Raw genomic sequence first — 23,088 nt, forward strand, 5'->3', positions numbered from 1 at the left:
CTCTGCTGGTTCTCTGGAAGGGTTATCACTTGTACCATTTCCCTGCCTTTTCCCCTTGCTTTTTTAATTTTACTTTTTTCAAATATGTATCCTATTTTTAAAAGCTATCATAGATTCTGATTCCATCATTTACTGTTTCTGGTACATTATTGCATGTTCCAACAATCCTCTTTTATTTAAAAATATATATATTTTTTTCAAATCACTCTCTTTGTCCTCTTGGTGATAAATTTATGCTCTTTAATTACCAAGCCGACTCGTGGAGTAGTGTTTACTCAATTTACTCATCAAAACCTCTCAATTTTGAACGCCTGTCAAATCTTTCTTTGTTCCAATTGTAAAAAAGCACCAGTTTCTCTAGTCTCTCTTCATAACTAAAGCCACACAGCCCTGCTTTTGTTTGTGAAATTTGTTTTCCACCCTATCCGTGGCCTTGACTTCCTTCAATGCATAAAATATTTTTGTCTTTGCAGACTTTTAGTCAGCGCATCTCAAGATGGAAAGTTGATCATCTGGGACAGTTATACAACAAACAAAGTAAGAATGAAATTGCTTTTAAATGTGCTAGATCTAGACTAGTATGAACTCAATAACCACTTGATATTTTCTTGTCTTTCCTATAGATGCATGCTATCCCTTTGCGATCATCATGGGTTATGACTTGTGCATATGCTCCATCTGGAAACTATGTTGCCTGTGGTGGGTTGGACAACATCTGTTCAATATACAGCTTGAAAACTAGGGAGGGCAATGTTCGAGTGAGCAGGGAACTACCAGGACACACAGGTAAGGCAATATTGGTGTAAGTGGTCAGAAATGTTAATCTCCGTGCTTCCTCAATGGCTCAACTGGTTAAAGTGGTATGTAGATGAGCCATACTAACAATGAAGGTCCAAGTTTTGATGTAGCTGAGGCAGTGATAGAGATATTATAGTTGGCCTAATTACCACCTGTGCTAGGAAGAGGAAAATTGGTCAAAGTATCCAATGATTCTTCCTGGAATGTTTGTAAGGTGAGTTAAGGATTGAATCCGATTCAGTTGTGATACTGAGGTTGAATAGCCTACCAACACTCTGGGATGTCACATAGGAATGACCAAGTATTGGGCAAGGCACTGGCAGGTGCTCCTGTGAAACTAACAGAACAGAGTCAGTGCCTTCAAGCGGGGAGGAAAAGGAAACAGGGTGCAATCTGATCAGTTAAACATCTAGCTTAAATTTGCACATCCTGTTTACTTTTTTTGTGGAATGTCAGGTAATAGTCACTAATTTAGATGTATGTCATTCATTGTCTCATCTCCCTTGTCTTTTTCTCATCAGTAGCAGTTTTCACCACTAATTTGAAGCTGTAGAGGCTATTCTGATATCAAGATGCATTTGATTAGTAGGATACTTGAATCTTACATAACTCATTGGCAACCTCACATTTTGAATATTGCTGGAGTTATGGGCACTTTACTTTTACAAGAACATTAATGCATTGGAAAGGATTCAGCAGAGAAGAGTGATGACGACTTCAGACGTCATTCTATGCAAATTGCTTAATTTAAAACTAAATTTGCTCCCACTGGAGAAAAGATTTGAGGCACATGCTCCAAGGCTTGGACAATGTAAATGTATCTGGATTTCTTGATTGAGTGCAGACTAGAAGATATGAGTAAGAAAGTGAGGTTTCTTTGACAGTTTTTTGCCAGTGCAGGAGAAATGTGGAAAAGCACTTAAGAACATGGTTGAAGTTATAAGTACAGGTTTAGGTGACATGTTCTAATTCTATTGGAACTGAGAGCATGTCATCTGTGGAATGCAACTAGTTAGAATTCAGTAATGTAGACTGTGATGTTAAAATGATACTAGTTTTTGCTTGATTTTATTTCTGGTAGTCACATTCGAGCTTTATCTTTTTGGAAACTTACGATCATTTACTACCCTCAGGAAACTAAAGTTGGAAGAGTCTATGTAAATTATACATATTGGCCCGGAATTTGCGGTCGGGATGATGGCAGACTGGCAGCATTCACCGTCATTCCACCTTTTGAAACTGACCACAACTTGGGGATTTGGCGCAGACACATAAAGAAATCCTTAAGTTGTGGTCTGTCATTGACGGCTCCAAAACAGGCTGCGCTGTGCTCTTTTTCCCCCCCCCCCCTCCAGAAAGCCAGTAATCGGTGTAATCACCCAAATCAGGGAAACTGATTATAAACTTCAGCTCTTCCACAGTAAGTACGCTGTTAAATTCTCCACGGAAAGTTAGACCCAAAGGGATTAGGTGTAACTGGGGTTTTGACAGCGTTATTACTGCTAAACAAATGTTAAGAGCCTGGAAAACTAATTTAAATTTTGTGCAGTGTGAAATTTGCCCATTTTAATTCAAACTTTTAAGAATTTTTTTTTAAAGTTTGTTCATCTTTATTTCAGGTTTGCCTTTTCCCCATGTGAGAGCCCCATTCTTTGTTTTGCTCTCTAACATTTTTAAAAAGTTAGAATTTCAAGAGCTTACCCACTTTCTTATTCGCTGTCTGAGAATTCTGTGATTTGATTGGCTGCTTAGGCAGCTTGTTGATGTCATAGCAGTTCGGACAAGGGGATCCCCATTATACTTTGTTGATATGAATTGAATGTTGGAAAACCTGAAGTTCTTGACACATGGATCGCAAAATCTTTGTGAAAAGCATACTTCAGGGCCAGCGGTGAACGCCTTCCCTTCGCTTCGCTGCTGACTGCAAATTCCAGGCAGTTATGTTGGAAGGATCAGGTTCAGTGGAATGAAGAAAGTTCTGCATGAAAATTTCTACTATCAAATTGAATGTTGTACTTGATTGCAGACATTATTTTAAAACCAGTGTAAATTATGCTGATGTTGATACTGAAAGCATACTTTTACTGTTGATATTTGGTTTGTTTTTTTTACAGGTTACTTATCATGTTGTCGTTTTCTGGATGACAACCAGATTATTACAAGTTCAGGAGATACGAGTTGGTAAGTTGGAAAGCCCATAGAATGATACCGCACAGGAGGCCGCCATTCGGTCCATCGTGCCTGTGCTGGTTCTTTGAAAGATCTATCCAATCAGTCCCACTCCTCTGCTCTTTCTTCATAGCCCTGTAACTTCTTTCCCTTCAAGTATTTATCCAGTTCCTTGAATCTGCTTCCACCGCCCTTTCAGGCAGTGCATTCTAAATCTTTAAAACTCGGTGTCATTTTTTTCCCTCCTGTCGCCTCTTTTTTTTTGCCAATCACCTTAAATCTATGTCCTCTGGTTACTGACCCTTTTACCACTGGAAACAGTTTCCCCTTATTTACTCTTTTCAAAACCATTCAAAATTTTGAACACCTCTATCAAATCTCCTGTTCTCCTCTGCTCTAAGGAGAACAACCCCAGCTTTTCCAGTCTCTACACATAACTGAAGTCCCTCATCCCTGGTAATATTCTAGTAAATCTCTTCTGCACCCTCTCCTAAGGCCTCAACATCCTTCCTAATGTGCGGTGCCCAGAATTGAACACAGTACTCCAGTTGAGGCCTAACCACTATTTTATAAAGGTTTAGCATAACTTCCTTGCTTTTGTACTCCATGCCTCTGTTTATAAAGTCAAGGATCCCGAATGCTTTTTTAACAACTTGTCCTGCCACCTTCAAAGATTTGTGTATGCACACCCCCAGATCTCTGTTCCAGCACCCCCATGAAAATTATACCATTTAGTTTATATTGTCTCTCCTCATTCTTCCTACCAAAATGTATCACTTCACACTTCTCTGCATTTCACTAAATTTCATCTGTCATGTGTCTGCCCATTTAACCAGTCTGTCTATGTCCTCCTGAAGTCTGTTACTATCCTCATTGTTCTACATTTCTGAGTTCCGTGTCATCTGCAAACATTGAAATTATGCCCTGCATACCCAAGTCCAGGTCATTAATATGTATCAAAGAGCAGTGGTCCTAATACCGAACCCTGGGGAACACCACTGCACACTTCCCTCCAGTTTGCAAAACAACCGTTCACTATACGATAGCAAAATACTGCAGATGTTGGAAATCCGAAATAACAACAGAAAATGCTGGAAAAACTCAGCAGGTCAGGCAACATCCGTGGAGAGAAATTTGAGTTGACGTTTCGGGTCGAACCCTTCTTCAAAACTGGAAAGGAAAGCTAGATCGGAGGCAGGGCTGCGATCGGATAAAAGAAACAAAAGAAGTAAAAAAGAGACAATAAAAGGTGTTAGAAGCTAGACGAGATGGTAATAGGCTGAGATTGGGTGTAAAGTGTACTGGCAGGGCAAGGGATAGCTGCAAGGTGTGAGAGCGAAACAAAAGGAAAGGGGGGGGGGATAGGAGTGGAAAAATTACAAGAAAAAATGAAATGGGGGGAAAACCACTACTCTGCTTTCTGACCCTTAGCCAGTTTTGTATCCACGTTGCCACTGTCCCTTTAATCCGTGGGTTTTCATTTTGCTAACAAGTCTATTCTGTGGTACTTTTAAATACCTTTTGAAAGTCCTTATACACATCAACCGCACTACCCTCATCCACCCGCTCCGTTAGTTCATCAAAAAACTCAATCAAGTTAGTCAAACACAAATTGTCTTTAACTAAAGTCCATGCTAGCTTTCATTTATTAGCCCACTTTTCCAAATGCCAATTTATTTTGTCCCAGCTAACCAGCCTGCAATTGCTGGGTTTATCTGTCTCTCCATTTTTGAACAGGGGTGTAACATTTGCAATCCTCCAGCCCTCTGGTGCCTCCCCCATATCATTGGAAGATTGTGGCCAGAGCCTATGCAATTTCCACTCTTGCTTACCTCTAATCTAGGATGCATCCCATCCGGACCCAATGTTGTTTCTAGTTTGAGTACTGTCAACCTTTTAAGTACCTCCTCTTTATCTATTTTAATCTTATTCAATATCGCTACTACCTCCTCCTTTACTGCTACATTGACAGCATCCTCTAGTGAAGACAGATGCAAATACACATTTAGTACCTCAGCCATGCCCTTTGCTTCCACAAGATCTTTTTTGGTCCCTAATTGGCCCACCCTTCCTTTGACTACCCTTTTGCTATATATGAAAGACTTTTGGGTTCATTTTTATGTTGGCTGTTAATCTATTCTCATAATCTCTCTTTGCACCTCTTACTCCCTTTTTTAGATCTCCTCTGTACTTTCTGTATTCAGCTTGGTTCTCTATTGTATTATGAACTGTACGTTTGTCATAAGCCTCCTTTTCTGTTTCATTTTAATCTCTTTCACCATCCAGGGAGCTCTAGCTTTGGATGCCCTTCCTTTTCCCCCTTGTGGGAATGTGTCTACTCTGCACCTGAACCATATCCTCTTTGAAGGCCTCCCATTGTTCGATTACTGTTTTGCCTACCAATTTTTGATTCCAATCTACCTGGGCCAGATCCCTTTTCAACTTGCTGAAATTAGCCCTCCTCCAGTTAATTATTTTTACACCTCATTATTCCTTGTCCTTTTCCATAACTTTTTAAAACCTGATATTATGATCGCTGTTCCCCAAATGCTCACGCCTGAAATATGCTCCATTTGCCCACTTCATTCTCCATAAGAAATAGGAGCAGGAGTAGGCCATACGGCCCCTCGAGCCTGCTCTGCCATTCAATAAGATCATGGCTGAACTTCTATGTCGACTCCACTTTCCTGCCCTATCCCCAAATCCCTTCATTCCGAGAGTGGCCAAGAATTTATCAATCTCCGTCTTAATTCTAAACTTCCAAAGTTCTCTTGATTCGGGAACCGTTCCTTTAGATTGGAAATTTGCGCATGCCACTCTGCTATTTAAGAAAGGTGAGAGGGAAACCAGGGAATTATAGAGCAGTTAGCCTAACATCTGCTATCGGGAAATTACTAGAGTCTATAATTAAGGATGGAGTGACTGAACACCTTGAAAATTTTCAGCTGATCAGAGAGAGCCAGCATGGATTTGTAAAGGGTAAACCTGATTGAATTTTTTGACGAGGTGATTAAAATAGTGGACAGGGAATTTATATGGACTTCCAGAAGGCATTTGATAAATTCCCTCATATAAGAGACTGTTAGCTAAAGTTAAAGCTCATGGAGCTAAAGTTAAAGCTCATGGAATTAAAGTCAAATTATTGACCTGGTTAGGAAATTGGCTGAGTGGCAAGAGACAGAGTAGGGGTAATGAGCAAGTACTCTAATTGGCAGGTTATGACTAGTGGTGTCCCACAATGATCTGTGTTGTGACCTCAACTGTTCATCGTATTAATGACTTTGATGGGATAGAAAACCACATATCCAAAGAGACACAGATAGGCAGCATTGTAAGCAATGTAGATGGAAGCATAAAATTACAAAGAGATATTCATAGATTAAGTGAATGGGCAAAACTGTGGCAAATGGATTTCCATGTAGGCAAATGTGAGGTCATCCACTTTGAACCTAAAAAGGAGAACAGAGTACTTTCTAAATGGTGAAAAGCTAAAAACAGTGGAGGTCCAAAGAGACTTGGGGGTCCATGTACATCGATCATTAAAATGTCATGGACAGGTACAGAAAATAATCAAAAAGGCTAATGGGATACTGACCTTTATATCTAGAGGATTAGAATACAAGGTAGTAGAAGTTATGCTATAGCTATACAAAGCCTTGGTTGACCACACCTGTGAGCAGTTTCTGGGCACCACAACTTGGGAAGGATATATTGGCCTTGGAGGGAGTGCAGCGTAGATTTAAGAAATAAGAACATAAGAAATAGGAGCAGGAATAGGCCGTTTGGCCCTTCGAGCCTGCTCTGCCATTCAGTAAGATCATGGCTGATCTTCTACCTCATCTCCACTTTCCTGCACTACCCCCATATCCCTTGATTCCCTTAATATCAAAAATCTATCGATATCTGTATTGAATACACTCAACGGTTGAGCCTCCACAGCCCTCGGGTAGAGAATTCCAAAGACTCTCCACCCTCTGAGTGAAGAAATTTCTCCTCTCAGTCCTAAAAGGCCAACCCCTTATTCTGAGACTGTGACCCCTGGTTCTAGACTCCCCAGCCAGGGGAACCATCCTCCCTGTATCTACCCTGTCAAGCCCTGTAAGAATGTTGTATGTTTCAATGAGATCACCTTTCATTCTTCTAAACTCTGGAGAATATAGGCCTGGTCTACTCAATCTCTCCTCATAGGACAATCCCCCCATCCCAGGAACCAGTCTGGTGAACCTTCGTTGTGCTCCCTCTATGGCAAGTATATCCTTCCTTCGGCAAGGAGACCAAAACTGTACACACTACTCCCAGGTGTGGTCTCACCAGGGCCCTATATAATTGCAGTAAGACGTCTTTACTCTTATACTCAAATCTTCTTGTAATAAAGGCCAACATATCATTTGCTTTCCTCATTGCTTGTTGTACCTGCATGTTAACTTTCAGTGATTCGTGTACAAGGACACCCAGGTCCCTCTGAACACCAACATTTCTCAATCTCTTTCCATTTAAAAAAATACTCTGCTTTTCTATTTTTCCTACCAAAGTGGATAACTTCACATTTCTCCACATTATATTCCATTTGCCATGTTCTTGCCTGCTCATTTAGCCCATGAAGCCTCTTTGCATCCTCCTCACAACTTACATTCCCACCCAGCTTTATATCATCAGCAAACTTGGATATATTACATTTGGTCCATGATCACACTATTGGGGGTATTCTACAGGCCTCCAAATAGTGAGAGGGAGGTAGAGGAGCAAATCTGCAGGGAAATTGCAGAGATATGCAAGAGCTGTAGAGTGGTGATATTGGGGGACTTTAATTACCCAAATATCGATTGGGATAATGCTAGGGTAAAGGGAAAGGAGGAGGAGGAATTTCTGAAATGTGTTCAGGAGAATTTCCTTGACCAGTATGTTCTTGGCCCAACTAGGAAGGAGGCATTGCTGGATCTGGTGCTGGGGAATGAGGTGGGCCAGGTCGACCAAGTGTCTGTGGGAGAACACTTGGGTACGAGTGATCATCGTATCATAAGATTTAGATTAGCAATGGAGAGGAGCAGTGAACAATCTAGAGTGGAACTTCTAAACTGGAATAGGGCTAACTTTAATGTGATGCGAAAGGATCTAGTCAGGGTAAAATGGAACCAAAGACTGACTGGAAAAACTGTCACGGAACAATGGGTGATCTTTAAGGAGGAGATGTTCCAAGTACAGGCTAGGAACATTCCAACAAGAGGGAAGGGTAAGGGAACCAAAGCAAGGGCTCCTTGGATGACGAGGGAGATGGAGAAGATGATGAAACAACAAGAGGGTGTATGATGCATGTCAGGTGAATTCTTCAAGAAGAACCAGACCAAATACAGTAAGTTGAGAGGCGAAGTGAAGATGAAAATAAGATTGGCAGAGAGAGAATATGAGAGTAGAATGGTGGTAAACATAAAAGGGAACTCAAAAATCTTCTATCGGCATGTAAACAGTAAGCGGGTAGTAAGAGGCGGGGTGGGGCCTATTAGGGACAAAGAAGGTGATATATGCTTAGAGGCGCAGGGCAAGGCTAGAATACTTGATGAGTATCTTGTATCGGTGGATGCTGACAAAATACGGGTAGAAGCAATGGAAGGGGTGAAAATTGATTTGTTGGGTATGCTTAGAGTGGATAAGTCGCCTGGTCCAGATGGCTTGCATCCCAGGTTGCTAAGGGAATTGGTGGAGGAGATGGCGGAAGGGCTTGCCATAATTTTCCAATCTTCCCTAGATGCGGGGGAGGTGCCTGAGGATTGGAAAGTGGTAAATGTGACACCATTGTTCAAGAAAGGGTGTAAGGACAATCCTAGTAACTACAGGCCGGTCAGTTTAACATCAGTGGTGGGTAAAGTTTTAGAAACAATAATCAAGGAAAAAATTAACGGGCACTTGGAGAGGTTTAAGCTAATTAAGGAGAGCCAACACGGATCTGTAAAAGGCAGATCGTGTTTGACTAATCTAATTGAATTTTTTAATGAGGTAACAGGGAGGATTGATGAAGGGAATGCAATGGATGTTGTCTACATGGATTTTAGGAAGGTGTTTGACAAAGTACCACATAGAAGGCTGGTTAACTAAATTGAGGCTCATGGAATAGGTGGGTCAGTAGCAACTTGGATAAGGAATTGGCTTAAGGACAGAAAACAGCAAGTTGTGGTAAATGGCTGTTTTTCAGACTGGAGAATGGTAGACAGTGGTGTTCCCCAAAGGTCAGTGCTGGGGCCACTGCTTTCTTTGATATATACAAATGACCTGGATATTGGAATACAGAGTAGAATTTCTAAATTTGCCGATGACACGAAACTTGGAGGTGTGGCAAACGGTGAGGATGATACCAATCGACTGCAACAGGACATAGAAAGGCTAGCAGAATGGGCAGACAAGTGGCAGATGAAATTTAATACAGAGAAGTGTGAGGTGATGAATTCTGGCAGAAGGAACAGGGAGAGGCAATATACACAATGGCACAGTTTTAAAGAGTGTGCAGGGACAGAGGAACCTGGGAGGTAATGTGCATAAGTCCCTGAAGGTGGCGGGACATATTGAGAGAGTGGTTAGCAAAGCATATGGAATCTTGGGCTTCATAAATAGAGGTACAGGAAACTCTCGTTTAAACGGCACCTGAATATCTGGAATTCTCTATTAACCAGCAAAATTCTCACTCCGAAAACAACACCTCAATAACCGGCAATGTTGCCGAGTCCGAGTCTCCCGCGGTGGCCGAGTTAGTCAGTGGGGGTAGTTCTCCAAACTGCCACTACTCGGCTTCTTGGCGCTGTTGGAAGTCAGAACACCTCAATACCCCTGTAACAGGAGTCTGACTCTCCCGCGCTGCCGGTAGTCTCTTCTGATCCGCCATTTTACAGGGGTACTGTGTGTCTCCCACGCTGCTGGTAGTCATTGCATTGCATTATCCTCAACTGGCAGTACTGTACTTAATCAAGCATCTTCCACCATCCATTTAACACAACATTCTGTAGGTGAGTACCCAGTTACTGTATAATGCACATTTCTTGATTTTTAAAATTTTTCTTTGTTAAAAATAGCCTCGGTAGATAACCCTCCCCGTCATCCGGAATTTTTGATCAACTGGCAACACGTCGGTGCCGGATACCAAAGAGTTTCTTGTATTGAGTACAGAAATAGAGACGTTATGCTGAACCTTTCTTTATAAAGTGCTGGTTAGGCCACAACTGGAGTACTGCGTCCAGTTCTGGTCACCACACTTTAGGAAGGATGTGAAGGCCCTCGAGAGGGTGCAGAGGAAATTAATCAGAATGGTTCCAGGGTTGGGGGAATCTTAGCTACAAGGACAGGTTGGAGAAGCTGGATTTATTTTCATTAGAGCAAAGGAGGTTGAGGGGTGATTTGACAGAGGTGTACAAGATTATCACGGGTTTGGATAGGCTAGACGGGGAAAGGCTGTTTCCACTAGTTGATGGTACAAGGACTAGGGGACACAGATTTAAGGTTTTGGGCAAGAGATACAGGGGGAACGCGAGGAATAACTTTTTTACGCAGCGAGCGGTGAGGACCTGGAACTCGCTGCTGACGGAAGTGGTGGAGGCGGACACACACAATGTTTTCAAGGGGAGAGTGGATAGGCACTTGAGGGAAATAAATTTGCGGGGGAATGGGACTGACTGGATTGCTCTAGAGAGCCGGCATGGACTTGTTGGGCTGAATGGCTTCCTCCTGTGCCGTTATGACGGACATCCAAATCATTGATGTAGATTGTGAATAGCCGAGGCCCAAGTACTGATCCTTGCGGTACCTCACTAGTTACAGCCTGCTAACCCGAAAATGACCCATTTATTCCTACTCTCTCTTTCTGTTAATCAATCCCGTGAGCCCTAATTTTGTTTAATAACCTCTTGTGTGGCATCTTATTGAATACCTTCTGAAAATCCAAGTACACCACATCCACTGGTTCCCCCTTATCTATTCTGCTAGTTTCAACCTCAAAAAAACTCTTGATTTGTCAAACACTATTTCCCTTTCATAAATCTGTGTTGACTCTGCCCAATCCTATTACTATTTTCTAAGTGACTTGTTACCACGTCCTTAACAATAGATTCTAGCATTTTCCCTACTGCTGATGTCAGGCTAACTGGCCTATAGCTCCCCGTTTTCTCTCTCCCTCCTTTCTTAAATAGTGGAGTTAGATTTGCTACTTTCCAATCTGCGGGAACCGTTCCAGAATCTATGGAATTTTGGAAAATGACAACCAATGCATCCACTATCTCTATAGCCACCTCTTAAAAAACCCTAGGATATAGGCCATCAGGTCCAGGGGATTTATCGGCTTTAGTCCCATTAATTTCTCCAGTACTATTTTTACTAATACTAATTTCTTTCAGTTCCTCATTCTTGCAAGAGCCTTGGTTCTCCACTATTTCCAGGAAGTTTTTTGCGTCTTCTTCCGTTTATTTGTTTAATTTCTCTGCCATTTCCTTATTCCCCATTATAATTTCTCCTGTCTCTGCCTGTAAGGGACCCACATTTACTTTCACTAATCTGTTCCTTTTTACATACCTATAGAAGCTTTTACAGTCTGTTTTTATGTCTTTCGCTAGTTTACTCTCATTCTATTTTCCCTTTATCAATTTCTTGATCCTCCTTTGCTGAATTCTAAAATCCTCCCAATCCTCAGGCTTGCTACTCTATTTGACAACATTATAAGCCTCTTTTGATCTAATACTATCTTCAACTCTTGTTAGCCATGGTTGGACCACTTCTCCTGTTGGGTTTTTGTGCCTTAAAGGAATGTATATTTGTTGTAAATTATGTATTAATTCTTTAAATGCTAGCCATTTCTTCTCTACCGTCATACCCTTTAATGTAGTTTCCCAATCTACCGTAGCCAACTCGCCCCTCATACCTACGTAGTTTGCTTTGTTTAGATTTAAGACCCTAGTTTCGGATTTAACTAAATCACTTTTAAACTCAATATAAAATTCTATCATATTATAGTCACTCTTCCCTAAAGGCCCCTTTACTACAAGGTTATTAATTAACCCTTTCTCATTGCACAATACTAGATCTAAAATAGCCTGTTCCCTAGTTGGTTCCTCAACATACTGATCTAGAAAACTATCTTGCATACATTCCATGAATTCATTACTGCAAATTTGGTTTGCCCAGTCTATGTAGATTAAAGTCCCCCATGATCACCTTTGTTTATATGTGCCTCTAATTTCCTGATTTTATACTCTGCTCTACAGTACAACTACTGTGTGGGGGCCTATAAACAACTCTCACCAATATTTTCTGCCCCTTGCTGTTTCTTGGCTCCACCCAAACTGATTCTACTTCTTGATTTTCAGAGCCAAGATCCTTTCTCTCTACTGTCTTTATCCTATCCTTTATTATCAGGGCTACCCCTCCTACTTTCCCATTTTGCCTATCCCTTCTAAACGTTAAGTATCCTGGAATATTTAGTTCCCAACCTTGACCGCTTTGCAACCACGTCTCTGTTATGGCTATTGGATCAAACCTATTAATTTCTATCTGCGCTATTCATCTATTTTGTTGCGAATGCTTCGTGGATTTGGATATAGTGCCTTTAGCTTTGACTTATTATTTTTTCCTGATGTCACCTTAGTCACTGATGCCTTATTACCTTTGATACTCTCTCTGTCTCTTCCTGACCCACTCTGCTTATTTTTACCCAAAACTCTACTCTGTTCTAGAGCCTTGACATTTCTTTCACTGCTTTTAAATTTACTCTTTCCTGAATCCTTCCCCCCCCCGCCCCTTCATTAGTTTAAAGCCTGGTCTACTGCCCTAGTTATTCAGTTCGCCAGGACACTGGTCCCAGCCCGGTTTAAGTGGAGCCCGTCCCAGCGGAACAGCTCTCTCTTTCCCCGGTACTGGTGCCAGTGCCCATGAACTGAAACCCCTTCCTCACACCACTCTTTGAGCCACGCATTTAAATCTCTAATCTGTTTGTTCCCATGCCAATTTGCGCGTGGCTCAGGTAACAATGCAGAGATTATTACCTTTGCGGTTCTGCTTTTTAATTTGGATCCTAGCTCCTCAAGCTCCCTCAGCAGAACCTCATTCCTAGTTCTACCTATGTTGTTGGTTCCTACATGGACCACAACAACTGGACCCTCCCCCTCCAAGTTCTCCTCCAGCTGCAAGATGTCTTTAACCCTGGCAGGCAGGCAACACAACCTTCGGCACTCTCGGTTGTGGCTGCAGAGAATAGTATCTATCCCGCTGACTATGCTATCCCCTACCACAACAACATTCCCTTTCACACTCTTTCCTCCCCCCACCCCCCACTTGAATGGCTTCCTGTGCCATGGTCGGCTTGCTCATCCATCCATTTACCAGAATGATACCTGGACTCCAAGGGTTAAATTACGAGGAGAGATTATACAAACTAGGGTTGTATTCCCTGGAATTTAGAAGGTTAAGGGGTGATTTGATTGAAGTTTTCAAGATATATGGGGAACAGATAGGGTAGAGAGAAACTATTTCCGCTGGTTGGGGAGTCTAGGACTAGGGGGCTGTGTCTAAAAATTAGAGTCCGACCTTTCAGGAGTGATGTTAGGAAACACTTCCACACACAAAGGGAAGTTTGGAACTTTCTTCCACAAACAGCAATTGATGCTAGGTCAATTGTTAATTTTAAATCTGAGATTGATCGAGTTTTGTTAGCCAAAGGTATTAAGGGATATGGGGCGAAGGCTGGTATATGGAGATCAGCCATGATCTCATTGAATGGTGGAACAGGCTCGAGGGGCTAAATGGCTTATTCCTGTTCCTATGTTAAATATAGTGAACGATTGAGCATCCACAGCCCTCTGGGTAGAGAATTCCAACGATTCACAACCCTCTGGGTGAAGAAATTTCAACTCCTCTCCGTTCTAAATGGCTGACCCCTTATCCTGAGACTATGACCCCCAGTTCTAGACTCTCCAGCCAGGGGAAACAACCTCTCTACCCTGTCAAGCCCGCTAACAATTTTATACGTTTCAATGAGATCACCTCTTCATTCTTCTAAACTCCGGAGAATATAGGTCCATTCTACTCAATCTCTCCTCATAGGACAGCCCCCTCATCCCAGGAATTAATCAAGGAAACTACACGAGTACATGAGAGAAAAGGGAATTGAAAGATATGCTGAAAAGCTGAGATAGGTAGATGGAATGGGAGGAGACTCGTGTGGAGTATAAACACCAGCACAGACTAGTTGAGCCGAATGGCCTGTTTCTGTGCTGTATATTCTACATAATTTTATGTAATCACTTAACCCATCTATATCCCTTTGCAGCCTCTTTGCATCCTCCTCACAGCATACTTTCCCACCTAGCTTTATCATCAGCAAACTTGGATATACAGGTCCACAACCCCTTATCCGCAATTCCGAATTTCAAAAAGCTCTGAAAACCGAAAGTTTTTCGTGGAGCGTCACTCGTGTGCACTACACGACCCGAGTGGCGCCAAACATGACCCGACGCGGCCGATGCTTGACCCATGCAGGTGTGAGGCGTCAGTTGTGTCTCAGCGCTGCTACCAGTCACACGTGCGTCTGCTGCTGTCTGATATTTTTTGTTATTTTGAGTTTAATTTCACTGTGAAAATGTCAAAAAGAGCTGCAGATACCCCTACCGTTCTGAAATCCGAAAAATTCCAAATTCCAAAACACATCTAGCCCCAAGGGTTTTGGATAAGGGATTAATAACCTGTATTACACTCGATCCCCTCATCCAAGTCATTGATATAGATTGTAAATAGCTGAAGCCCAAGCACTGACCCTTGCAGCGCTCTACTAGTTGCACCCTGCCATCCCGACAACACGAAAATGACTTTATTCCGACTCTCTGCAACTTTAGAGCTAGGGCAGCCAACATTCCACTCGCAGCCTCTTAAGACATCCAGGGGAGCAGCCTAGAATAATACTCCCTCTGATTTTCCACCCCACACTTGTTTGTCGAACACAGACTAATGGGGATTAGTTGTATGGAAAATTTGCTCTTGCGAAAAATTAATTTCTGCGTTTTGTAATGCTAGTGAAAGCATTAATGTGCATTTTTGTATTTACAGTGCTTTATGGGACATTGAAACGGGCCATCAAACCACCATGTTTACAGGACATACTGGGGACGTCATGAGTCTCACTCTCAGTCCTGACATGAGGATTTTTGTTTCTGGTGCTTGTGATGCTTCTGCCAAACTCTGGGATATTCGCGATGGAATGTGCAGACAGTCATTCACTGGACATGTGTCTGATATTAATGCAGTTTGTGTAAGTTTCTTGGTCATCTCACTAAGGTAGAAATGAGCAGAATTTCTACTGGTACTGGATACATGATGACCTTTATGCCTATTGGATAATATTTGCTGGAAATAGAAGTAATTTTTTGTACGGTTTAAGTTGTGAAGTTGGGTATAATTTAAGCTGATTTCCTTTTGATACGTTATTGATACTAGTTTTAAACCAAAACCAAATTGTGCAGACTCTGAATTACACAATTACAGTACATAGTTTCATAAACTAAGCTAATTATTTTGTAATTGACATTGTTTACATTGTCATTTTAGTATCCAGACAGTAACAGATGTGATTTGATTACCTAGTTTTGTAACTATCCTATTTAACGTAGTTACAATTTGGCGTGATACAGATATTGTATTCTGTTTCCATTCACAGTTCTTCCCTAATGGAAATGCATTTGCCACTGGGTCAGATGATGCCACATGTAGATTGTTCGACCTCCGAGCAGACCAGGAGCTGATGATGTACTCCCATGATAACATTATCTGTGGGATTACGTCAGTTGCATTTTCCAAAAGTGGGCGCCTCCTGCTTGCAGGCTATGATGACTTTAATTGCAATGTTTGGGACTCTTTAAAGGGAGATCGTGCAGGTCGGTAAAACTATGCTTGGTGTTTTTCTTTAGAACAATTTAGGATGCAAGCTTAGCCGCAAACATGATTTTTAAGTGCTAACATAAAATTGATCAACAAGCTCTCTTATGGCTTCTATGACGTGGGGGGGGGGGTGTGGGTGGTGAGAGAGAGAGAGAGACCATTTTGAATATTTTACTCCTACAGAACAGCTTTAAAAAAAAAAAATTCATTCATGGGATGTGGGCATTGCTGGCTCTTCCATAAGCAGACCGCGCATCCCTCATGATCAGGAGTTTACCTTTACTGCCCAATATCCAGGGTTATAACAATGAAAACATTTTGTTATATCAAATAAAAACAGAAAATGTTGGAAATACTCAGCAAGTCAGGCAGCATCTGTGGAGAGAAAAACAGAATTAACGTTTCAGCTCGTTAACCTTTCATCAGAACTGCAACTGTTATATGAATTGTATACTGACAACTCGCATTTGCCAACCTATGGATTTCTCTAGTCTTACGAAGAGCGCTTTAATGAACACTTTAGTGAGAAAAGGCCAATTATAAATCAATAGGCTGATTTATTTTAGACAGTAAATGAACAGAGTAACATTTACATGGAGTTGTTCATCTAACACAAGCAACTAAAGGTCTGCTTTATGTTGATGCTGCTTGTTGGTAAGAGAAGTTGAAGTGTCCCTCTACCAAACTGGAGAAGTGGCTGTGAGCATCACACCACAGTTGCAGTTGTTATTTCCGTCATTGCCAGCAATTTTTTTCCATTTATCTCCTAGTTTTTCTTGGGTTCTTTCCTACAGCCTATTTAGCTTTGCGTCTTTTTTTGAACACTTTACAGCAGAGGTGCCTAGAGTCTGTGGGCATTAACTGATGCACAAAGCCCTGATGACTGATGCTCCTGAAAGAAGCACCAACAATTTGTAACTTCACTTGGAGGGACTTTTGTTTCTAATTGTGCACTTTGTAAGCCTATCTGATTCATTCATGTGATGTGGGTGTCGATGGCAAGGCCAGCATTTATTGTCCATTGCCAGCTGTCCTTGAGAAGGTGGCAGTGAGCTGCCACCTTGTACTTCTGCAGTCCATGTGGTGAAGGTACTCTCTGTGCTATTAGGTAGGGAGTTCCAGAATTTTGACCCACCGACGATGAAGTAAGTGATATATTTCCAAGTCAAGATGGTGCGAGACTTGGAGGTGATGGTGTTCCCATGCGCCTGCTGTCCTTGTCCTTCTAGATGGTAGAGGTCGCAGGTTTGGGAGGTGCTTTCGAAGAAGCCTTGGCGAGTTGCTGCAGTGCATCTTGCCGATGGTACACACTGCAGACACTGTGCGCCGGTGGTGCAGGGAGCGAATGTTTACGTTGGTGGATGGGGTGCCAATCAAGCAGGCTGCTTTGTCCTGGATGGTGTCGAGTTTCTTTTGTGTCGTTGGAGCTACACTCATCCAGGCAAGTGAAGAGTATTCCATCACATTCTTGACTTGTGCCTTGTAGATGGTGGAAAAGCTTTGAGGAGTCAGGAGGTGAGTCACTTGCTGCAGAATACCCAGCTTCTGACCTGCTTATAGCCATGGTATTTATGTGGCTTGTCCAGATAAGTTTCTGGTCAATGGTGACCTCCAGGATGTTGATGGGGGATTTGATGATAATACCAAAAATGTCAAGAGGTGGTGGTTAGACTCTCTTGTTGGAAATGGTCATTGCCTGGCACTTGTATGGCACAAATGTTACTTGCCACTTACCACCTCAAGCCTGAATGTTGTCCAGGTCTTGCTGCATGCGGGTATGGACTGCGTCATTATCTGAGGAGTTGCGAATGGAACTGAACATTGTGCAATCATCAGCGAACATCCCCATTTCTGACCTTATGATGGAGGGAAGGTCATTGATGATGCAGCTGAAGATGGTTGAGCCTAGGACACTGCCCTGAGGAACTCTTGCAGCAATGTCCTGGAGCTGAGATAATTGGCCTCCAACAACCACAGCCACCTTCCTTTGTGCTAGCTGTGACTCCAGCCAGTGGAAAGTATTCCTGCTGATTCCCATTGACTTCAATTTTACTAAGGCTCTTTGATGCTACACTCGGTCAAATGCTGCTTGATGGCAAGGACAGTTACTCTCTCAACTGTGGTGGGAAGTGTTTTTATGTATACTCTTTTTTAATTCTGTGTTTCGTAATTCTTTTTATATGGGATTCCATGGCAAGTAGCTAAGTGCTTTATAAAGGCAAAATTTGGATACAACTGCTTGCACTTCTTGTTGTCTTCTACTGGCTTATACCTGCTGTCTAAATATCTGGCAATCACAGCGCATTGTCACTTTTTGTTCCTAGTCACACTTTGTCCCATTCACCCATCACGCGTGTGCTTGCTGACCTAAATTGGCTCCCGGTCCAGCAATGCCTTGATTTTAAAAATATCATCTTTGTTTTCAAATCCCTCCCTATCTCTGTAACCTCCTCCAGTCCTACAACCCTCTGAGATCTCTGTGTTCCTCTAATTCTGGCCTCTTGAGCATCCCTGATATTGTTCACTCCACCGTTGGTGGCTTTGCCTTCAGCTGCCATGCCTTAAGGTCTGGAATTCCCTCCCATAACACCTCTCCTCCTAAAGACCCTCCTTAAAACCTTCATCTTTGACCAAATTTTTGCTGTCTTTGTATCTCCCATGTGGCACTGTCAAATTATGTTTGATACTCTTGTAAAGCATTACTTCGTTAAAGGCGCTATATAAATGTAAGTTGTTTTATTCAGTTGTACTGTGCTTCTGATGCCAGTTCCTAGTTTTTTAAAATCTGTATTGCCATGGTTATTCCCACTGAGCAACTTGCAAAATACTGTATGTGTCTGATGTCTTCTGTCATCAGTGACTTTTCAAAATGTAGTGTCGTCTTCAAATTCAGCACAAACTTTGTCATGACTGATGTATTTGCTAAAATACTGTCCTGACTGAATATTGAATAGATTCTTCCAGATGCAATGGACCTCTGGCTTTAGATTGCCATAGAAATGTTTCTCCACTCCCAAGTCAGAGATAGAGAATATAGTGTTAAGAAGGGTAGTAAACTACCCTTTCCTTTAGACCAAGAGAACATTTCTATTCGCAAAGTATGGTAGTTTAGTTGTTGTGGTACTGGACTAGCAACCCAAAGCTCAAATTCAAATCACATCATGGCAATCTGTGAAATTGAATAAGTCTGGTCCTTTCTGGGCTGGCACCAGAAAAATGACCGTGATTATTGTTAAAACCCACCTGACTCACTGTTAGGGAAGGAAACTTCCCACCTATGCCTGGTCTAGCCTACATTTGACACTAATCCTGCACCAAGTGGTTGACTCAGTGCCACTCGGTTGTAAGAACCCATACAAAACACAGCCCAGTTGACATTGCAAAGCCTTCTCGTCTGGTGTCTACATTGGAAGAGCTGGCCCACAGATTGTCGGGCAACAACCAAACATTTGTACCCGGAGTCATGTGTTTCAGCCAATATTCCAGACTCCCCTGTGACCATTCCTGGACATGTCCTGTCCCACCAGAGGTAGGGGCACAGTGGTCTACAGTGGGTGATTCTGGACCCCATGAAGTCTCATAGCTTCAAGGCCAAGTAAACCTCCTGATTACCAGCTACTGACTGGAAAAATCAGTACTCCTCCATTGTGGATGCTACTTTGAGGAAAGCAAGGGCATAAAATGTAGTTTAGGTGAAGCACTTCTGTCCATCACCATGAGTGGATTAGTAGTATCGCTACCGCCAATAACCTTACTGTGTTCAGTTTGGATTCCTTCATTGTCACTGGATCAAAATCTTGGAATCCCCCACCTAACACCATTGTGGAAGTGCCATCACCTCAAGGACTATGTTGTTCCGGAAGGTCCAGCACCACTTTCAAGCAACTAGAAATAGCTAGCCCTTTTCAAAGTCAGCGGGGTTGTCAATGTCACTCACATCCTGAGAATTACCCAAGGTAGATCATCTGACAATTTTAGCTATGGATGGCTAACTCAAGTAAATTAGGTTTAAAAATATTTGCTTGGAGAGTCAAATGCCATTATTGGATCAGTAAAAGGAGCGATGTACTAATTATTTGTAAAGCTTGTTGCCAAACTTTCAAGTGGAAATTGTTTTGCCTCATCAAATGTGTTTTTTTCTTTCTATCTTTCCTCCAGGAGTGCTTGCTGGACATGACAATCGTGTCAGCTGTTTAGGCATCACTGATGATGGAATGGCTGTAGCAACAGGATCATGGGACAGTTTCCTGAAAATCTGGAATTGAAGAAATGTCACCTGAATACCATTCACTGAGACTGGGCTACCTAAGCTGCAGCCAACAGCTATGAAATAACATTCTTTTTACCTAGTATTTGCAGGTGACGTTTTTCTATCATTGAATACAATTGTATAACACAAGGCTTCTGTAAAGTAGGCAAATCTAATGAAGAGGAAAAAACCCTGACAACTGCTAACTTTAAAAGAGGCTAGCACATGTAACCATGGTGACTAGGAAAATCTTTCAAACTAACCATTGTTTAGTTTTAATGGCTGAATTGTTTGGAGGGTTTTTTGCTCATTCTAAATCTGCTAATCTGTATTGTTTTGAACATACAGAATGTACACATTACAGCAGCTAATCATGTAACATTTGTCTATGTAAAAAAAAAAAGCATTTTTAAAACTAAGTTTCTAGCCTATATTTATCAGAAGTCACACTTTGAACTTAGTGATGGATAAATGATTGCTGTTGAAATTTTTTTTCTTGTGAATTAACTTATTGTGAAAAATTTAACTGGTCGTGTGTGTGCACGTATGTATGCGTGTTTGTTTTTTTTGCAGCAGTTTTTAATTATATGAAACATTCCATCTGTATGCTTTGTTTTGTGTATGCATTTGCGATATGCAGTTTAACCATACACACAAATGTACAGAAGCAGGATCTATCATGTCAAACAGAATGCTGTTGCACATTTTACAAGAAAATGCATGTACATCAGCCCTATATCATTTACACTTCTCTAATGATTTGCCCCCAGCACAGGCAATGCCTATCTTGTGTTTCTCTGTAGCTGAGCCCCCCCCTCATTTTTTCCCCCCGTTCTCTGATGATGGTGACATTTATGAAGGTTTATAGGTGCCGGCAGTATCTTGCTCAGGGTTTTTCTGAGGGAGAGCACCAGTTATAGGCCATATAACTGGGGCCATCACAGTTGCGCCGAATGATCTCAACTAGCATCTATATGTGCACTTTCCAGCAGGAACCACAAGTTCATGATCAGGACAGGAATCCAGGTTTTCTGTGTTCTTTCTCCTTTCCCCCACCCCCCCCCCCCCCCCCTCCCCAAAAAAAAAATAGATCAGCCAAAACAGAAACAATGAGCAATTGAAGCTGGTGCCTTCCTGATTCATTTGACTTGGTATCATACAGTGCATTTAGCTGCTGGGCCATTGGAGTTTTGCTTGTGATTAACATTCAGGATAAGTGGGGAAAAAATTAACATTTTGTGTCAAAGTGTGCACTATTTAAACCTGAAATTTGATTTACACAATGTAAACCTAAATGGCCTTTCTCTAACATGCTCATTACTAGGTGGAAAATCATGAGTTAGATTTTGGTTTTTTTTAAATGGAAAAATAAATTACCGAAGCATGAGTAATTACAACTGTATAAAACAAGTTTGTTATACAGTATTAAATATAGTTTACATGGTGATTTATTGAAATTTAGTTTAGGTTTTGTTCTCCTAAGGCCAGTTGTTACTGGAGAAGTATTGGGGGGGATTGCACAATCCTCGTTAATTTTAGCATGACTTTAGAATGTCCTGACTAACCCTCCAGAGTTGTAGACCAGTCTTGGGTGTAACATGTGCCCTCTTACCACATAATCCAGTGTTTAGCTCAGTTTACATTGATGTGCCAATAACACAGGTATCTTCAACTAAGTTTAGCAGCAAAGTGCATTGATTGAAGTCAACAGAGTTTTAAAGCTCTGGGACCAACAAACACTACAAGCAAATTTGTGCTGAGGTAGTCAACTTTCCCCCAGGAGAGCAGCTTTGGAGGAAAAAGAGCAAGTATGGTTCAAATCTTTACTTTGAAGAACATTCATCAGTAATTTGTGCAGTTTGTTAGTCAGGCCAGTTTTATTTTTTGCAGGTGTATTTCTTTTAAAATTGTGATTGCCTTTAGACTAATTTATTTATTTTTTAAATCTTTCAATCCAATAGTGACCCTGCCAATCAGACCTGATATCAATGTTTTATATACATTACATTTACCTCTTTCTAGGTAATGTATAGAGTAAAATATATGGTCTTGAAAGGGTTGCTATGTAATCAATTTGGATAAAACATTGAGCAAAATGGTTTAAACATTTTGTACTTTGCAAAGCCTTCAATTAAAATCAATGTGCCATAATTCGTTTTAAGTATAGAACTCCAGCAGCTTGAAGTGTATATTTGTGTCCTGTAGGTTTTCAAATATGCTTTTAACCTTTAAAAAAATTCAGCTATACTTTGAAATAGTGTAACTTAATCCTAATCAGAGTATGTATATACACTCTAGTCCATACAGAACCAACATTAATTAGCCAGTCCTATGCCTTTTTGATTTTGAAGTGTAGTCTAGCAGATTGCTTGGCTTAACCTGGTCTGGGGTGTGCTGTGGTTATGCACAAGGTTTGAAGATGGAGGTTGATTTGGTTCAGAATGTGGTTAAATTTGAATCCATCTAAGTTAATATCTTAAATGCTGAAAAACTTAGGTATTGCCAATTTAGATATCCACTGTGGAAGTGGAAACATGCACTTACAACTTTGAATGCAATGCATAGACTTAAATTATTTCCTCAAATGCATTGCTTCTGGGACAGGGTAGTCTGAAGATTCAGGATAAAATGTCTATCTCAGATGTGGTCTGTTGTACTCTAAAGTAAACCAATAAAAAAATGCCTTGAGCCTTCCAGGAGTGGATATCTGTAGTGTAAAATATGCAGAACATAAATTCAGTTTTTTGTGTAATTTGCTGTCAAATTCAGTATTAAAATCATTGGTCTGAAGTGCAAAAACAGTTATTCAGCCTGTATAATACAGAGCTTTACATAGCTGGTGTTTCTTCAATTTTTTTCTCTGGTTACAGTATTACCAATTTTGTAATACTGTACTGCCTTTGGATTTTGTATCAAAATAAGAATTGTAAGTTTTATTCTGCAGCCAATAAAACCAGCGACTTGTGCCATGCGTT

The 23,088-nt window shown here is 41.3% G+C and overlaps 1 protein-coding gene across 6 annotated transcripts in view; it reads left to right on the forward strand.

Moving 5' to 3' along the window:
* LOC147115756 (guanine nucleotide-binding protein subunit beta-4) overlaps nt 1–21,182 on the forward strand; it is an 81,398-nt gene extending 60,216 nt beyond the window's left edge. For all 6 annotated transcript variants that reach the window (XM_085990276.1, XM_085990278.1, XM_085990277.1 and 3 more), the window contains 6 exons: nt 474–537; nt 624–786; nt 2,913–2,979; nt 15,037–15,238; nt 15,644–15,860; nt 20,023–21,182. In XM_085990276.1, the coding sequence (XP_085846402.1) occupies nt 474–537; nt 624–786; nt 2,913–2,979; nt 15,037–15,238; nt 15,644–15,860; nt 20,023–20,129 (820 nt within the window). In that variant the 3' untranslated portion in view covers nt 20,130–21,182. The remainder of the gene's footprint in view (nt 1–473; nt 538–623; nt 787–2,912; nt 2,980–15,036; nt 15,239–15,643; nt 15,861–20,022) is intronic.
* The last annotated feature ends 1,906 nt before the right edge of the window (nt 21,183–23,088 follow it).

Source organism: Somniosus microcephalus, chromosome 6, assembly GCF_052327205.1.
Source record: "Somniosus microcephalus isolate GS21.2 chromosome 6, FLI_Smic_1.0, whole genome shotgun sequence".
In the NCBI taxonomy this organism is placed as follows: Eukaryota; Metazoa; Chordata; class Chondrichthyes; order Squaliformes; family Somniosidae; genus Somniosus; species Somniosus microcephalus.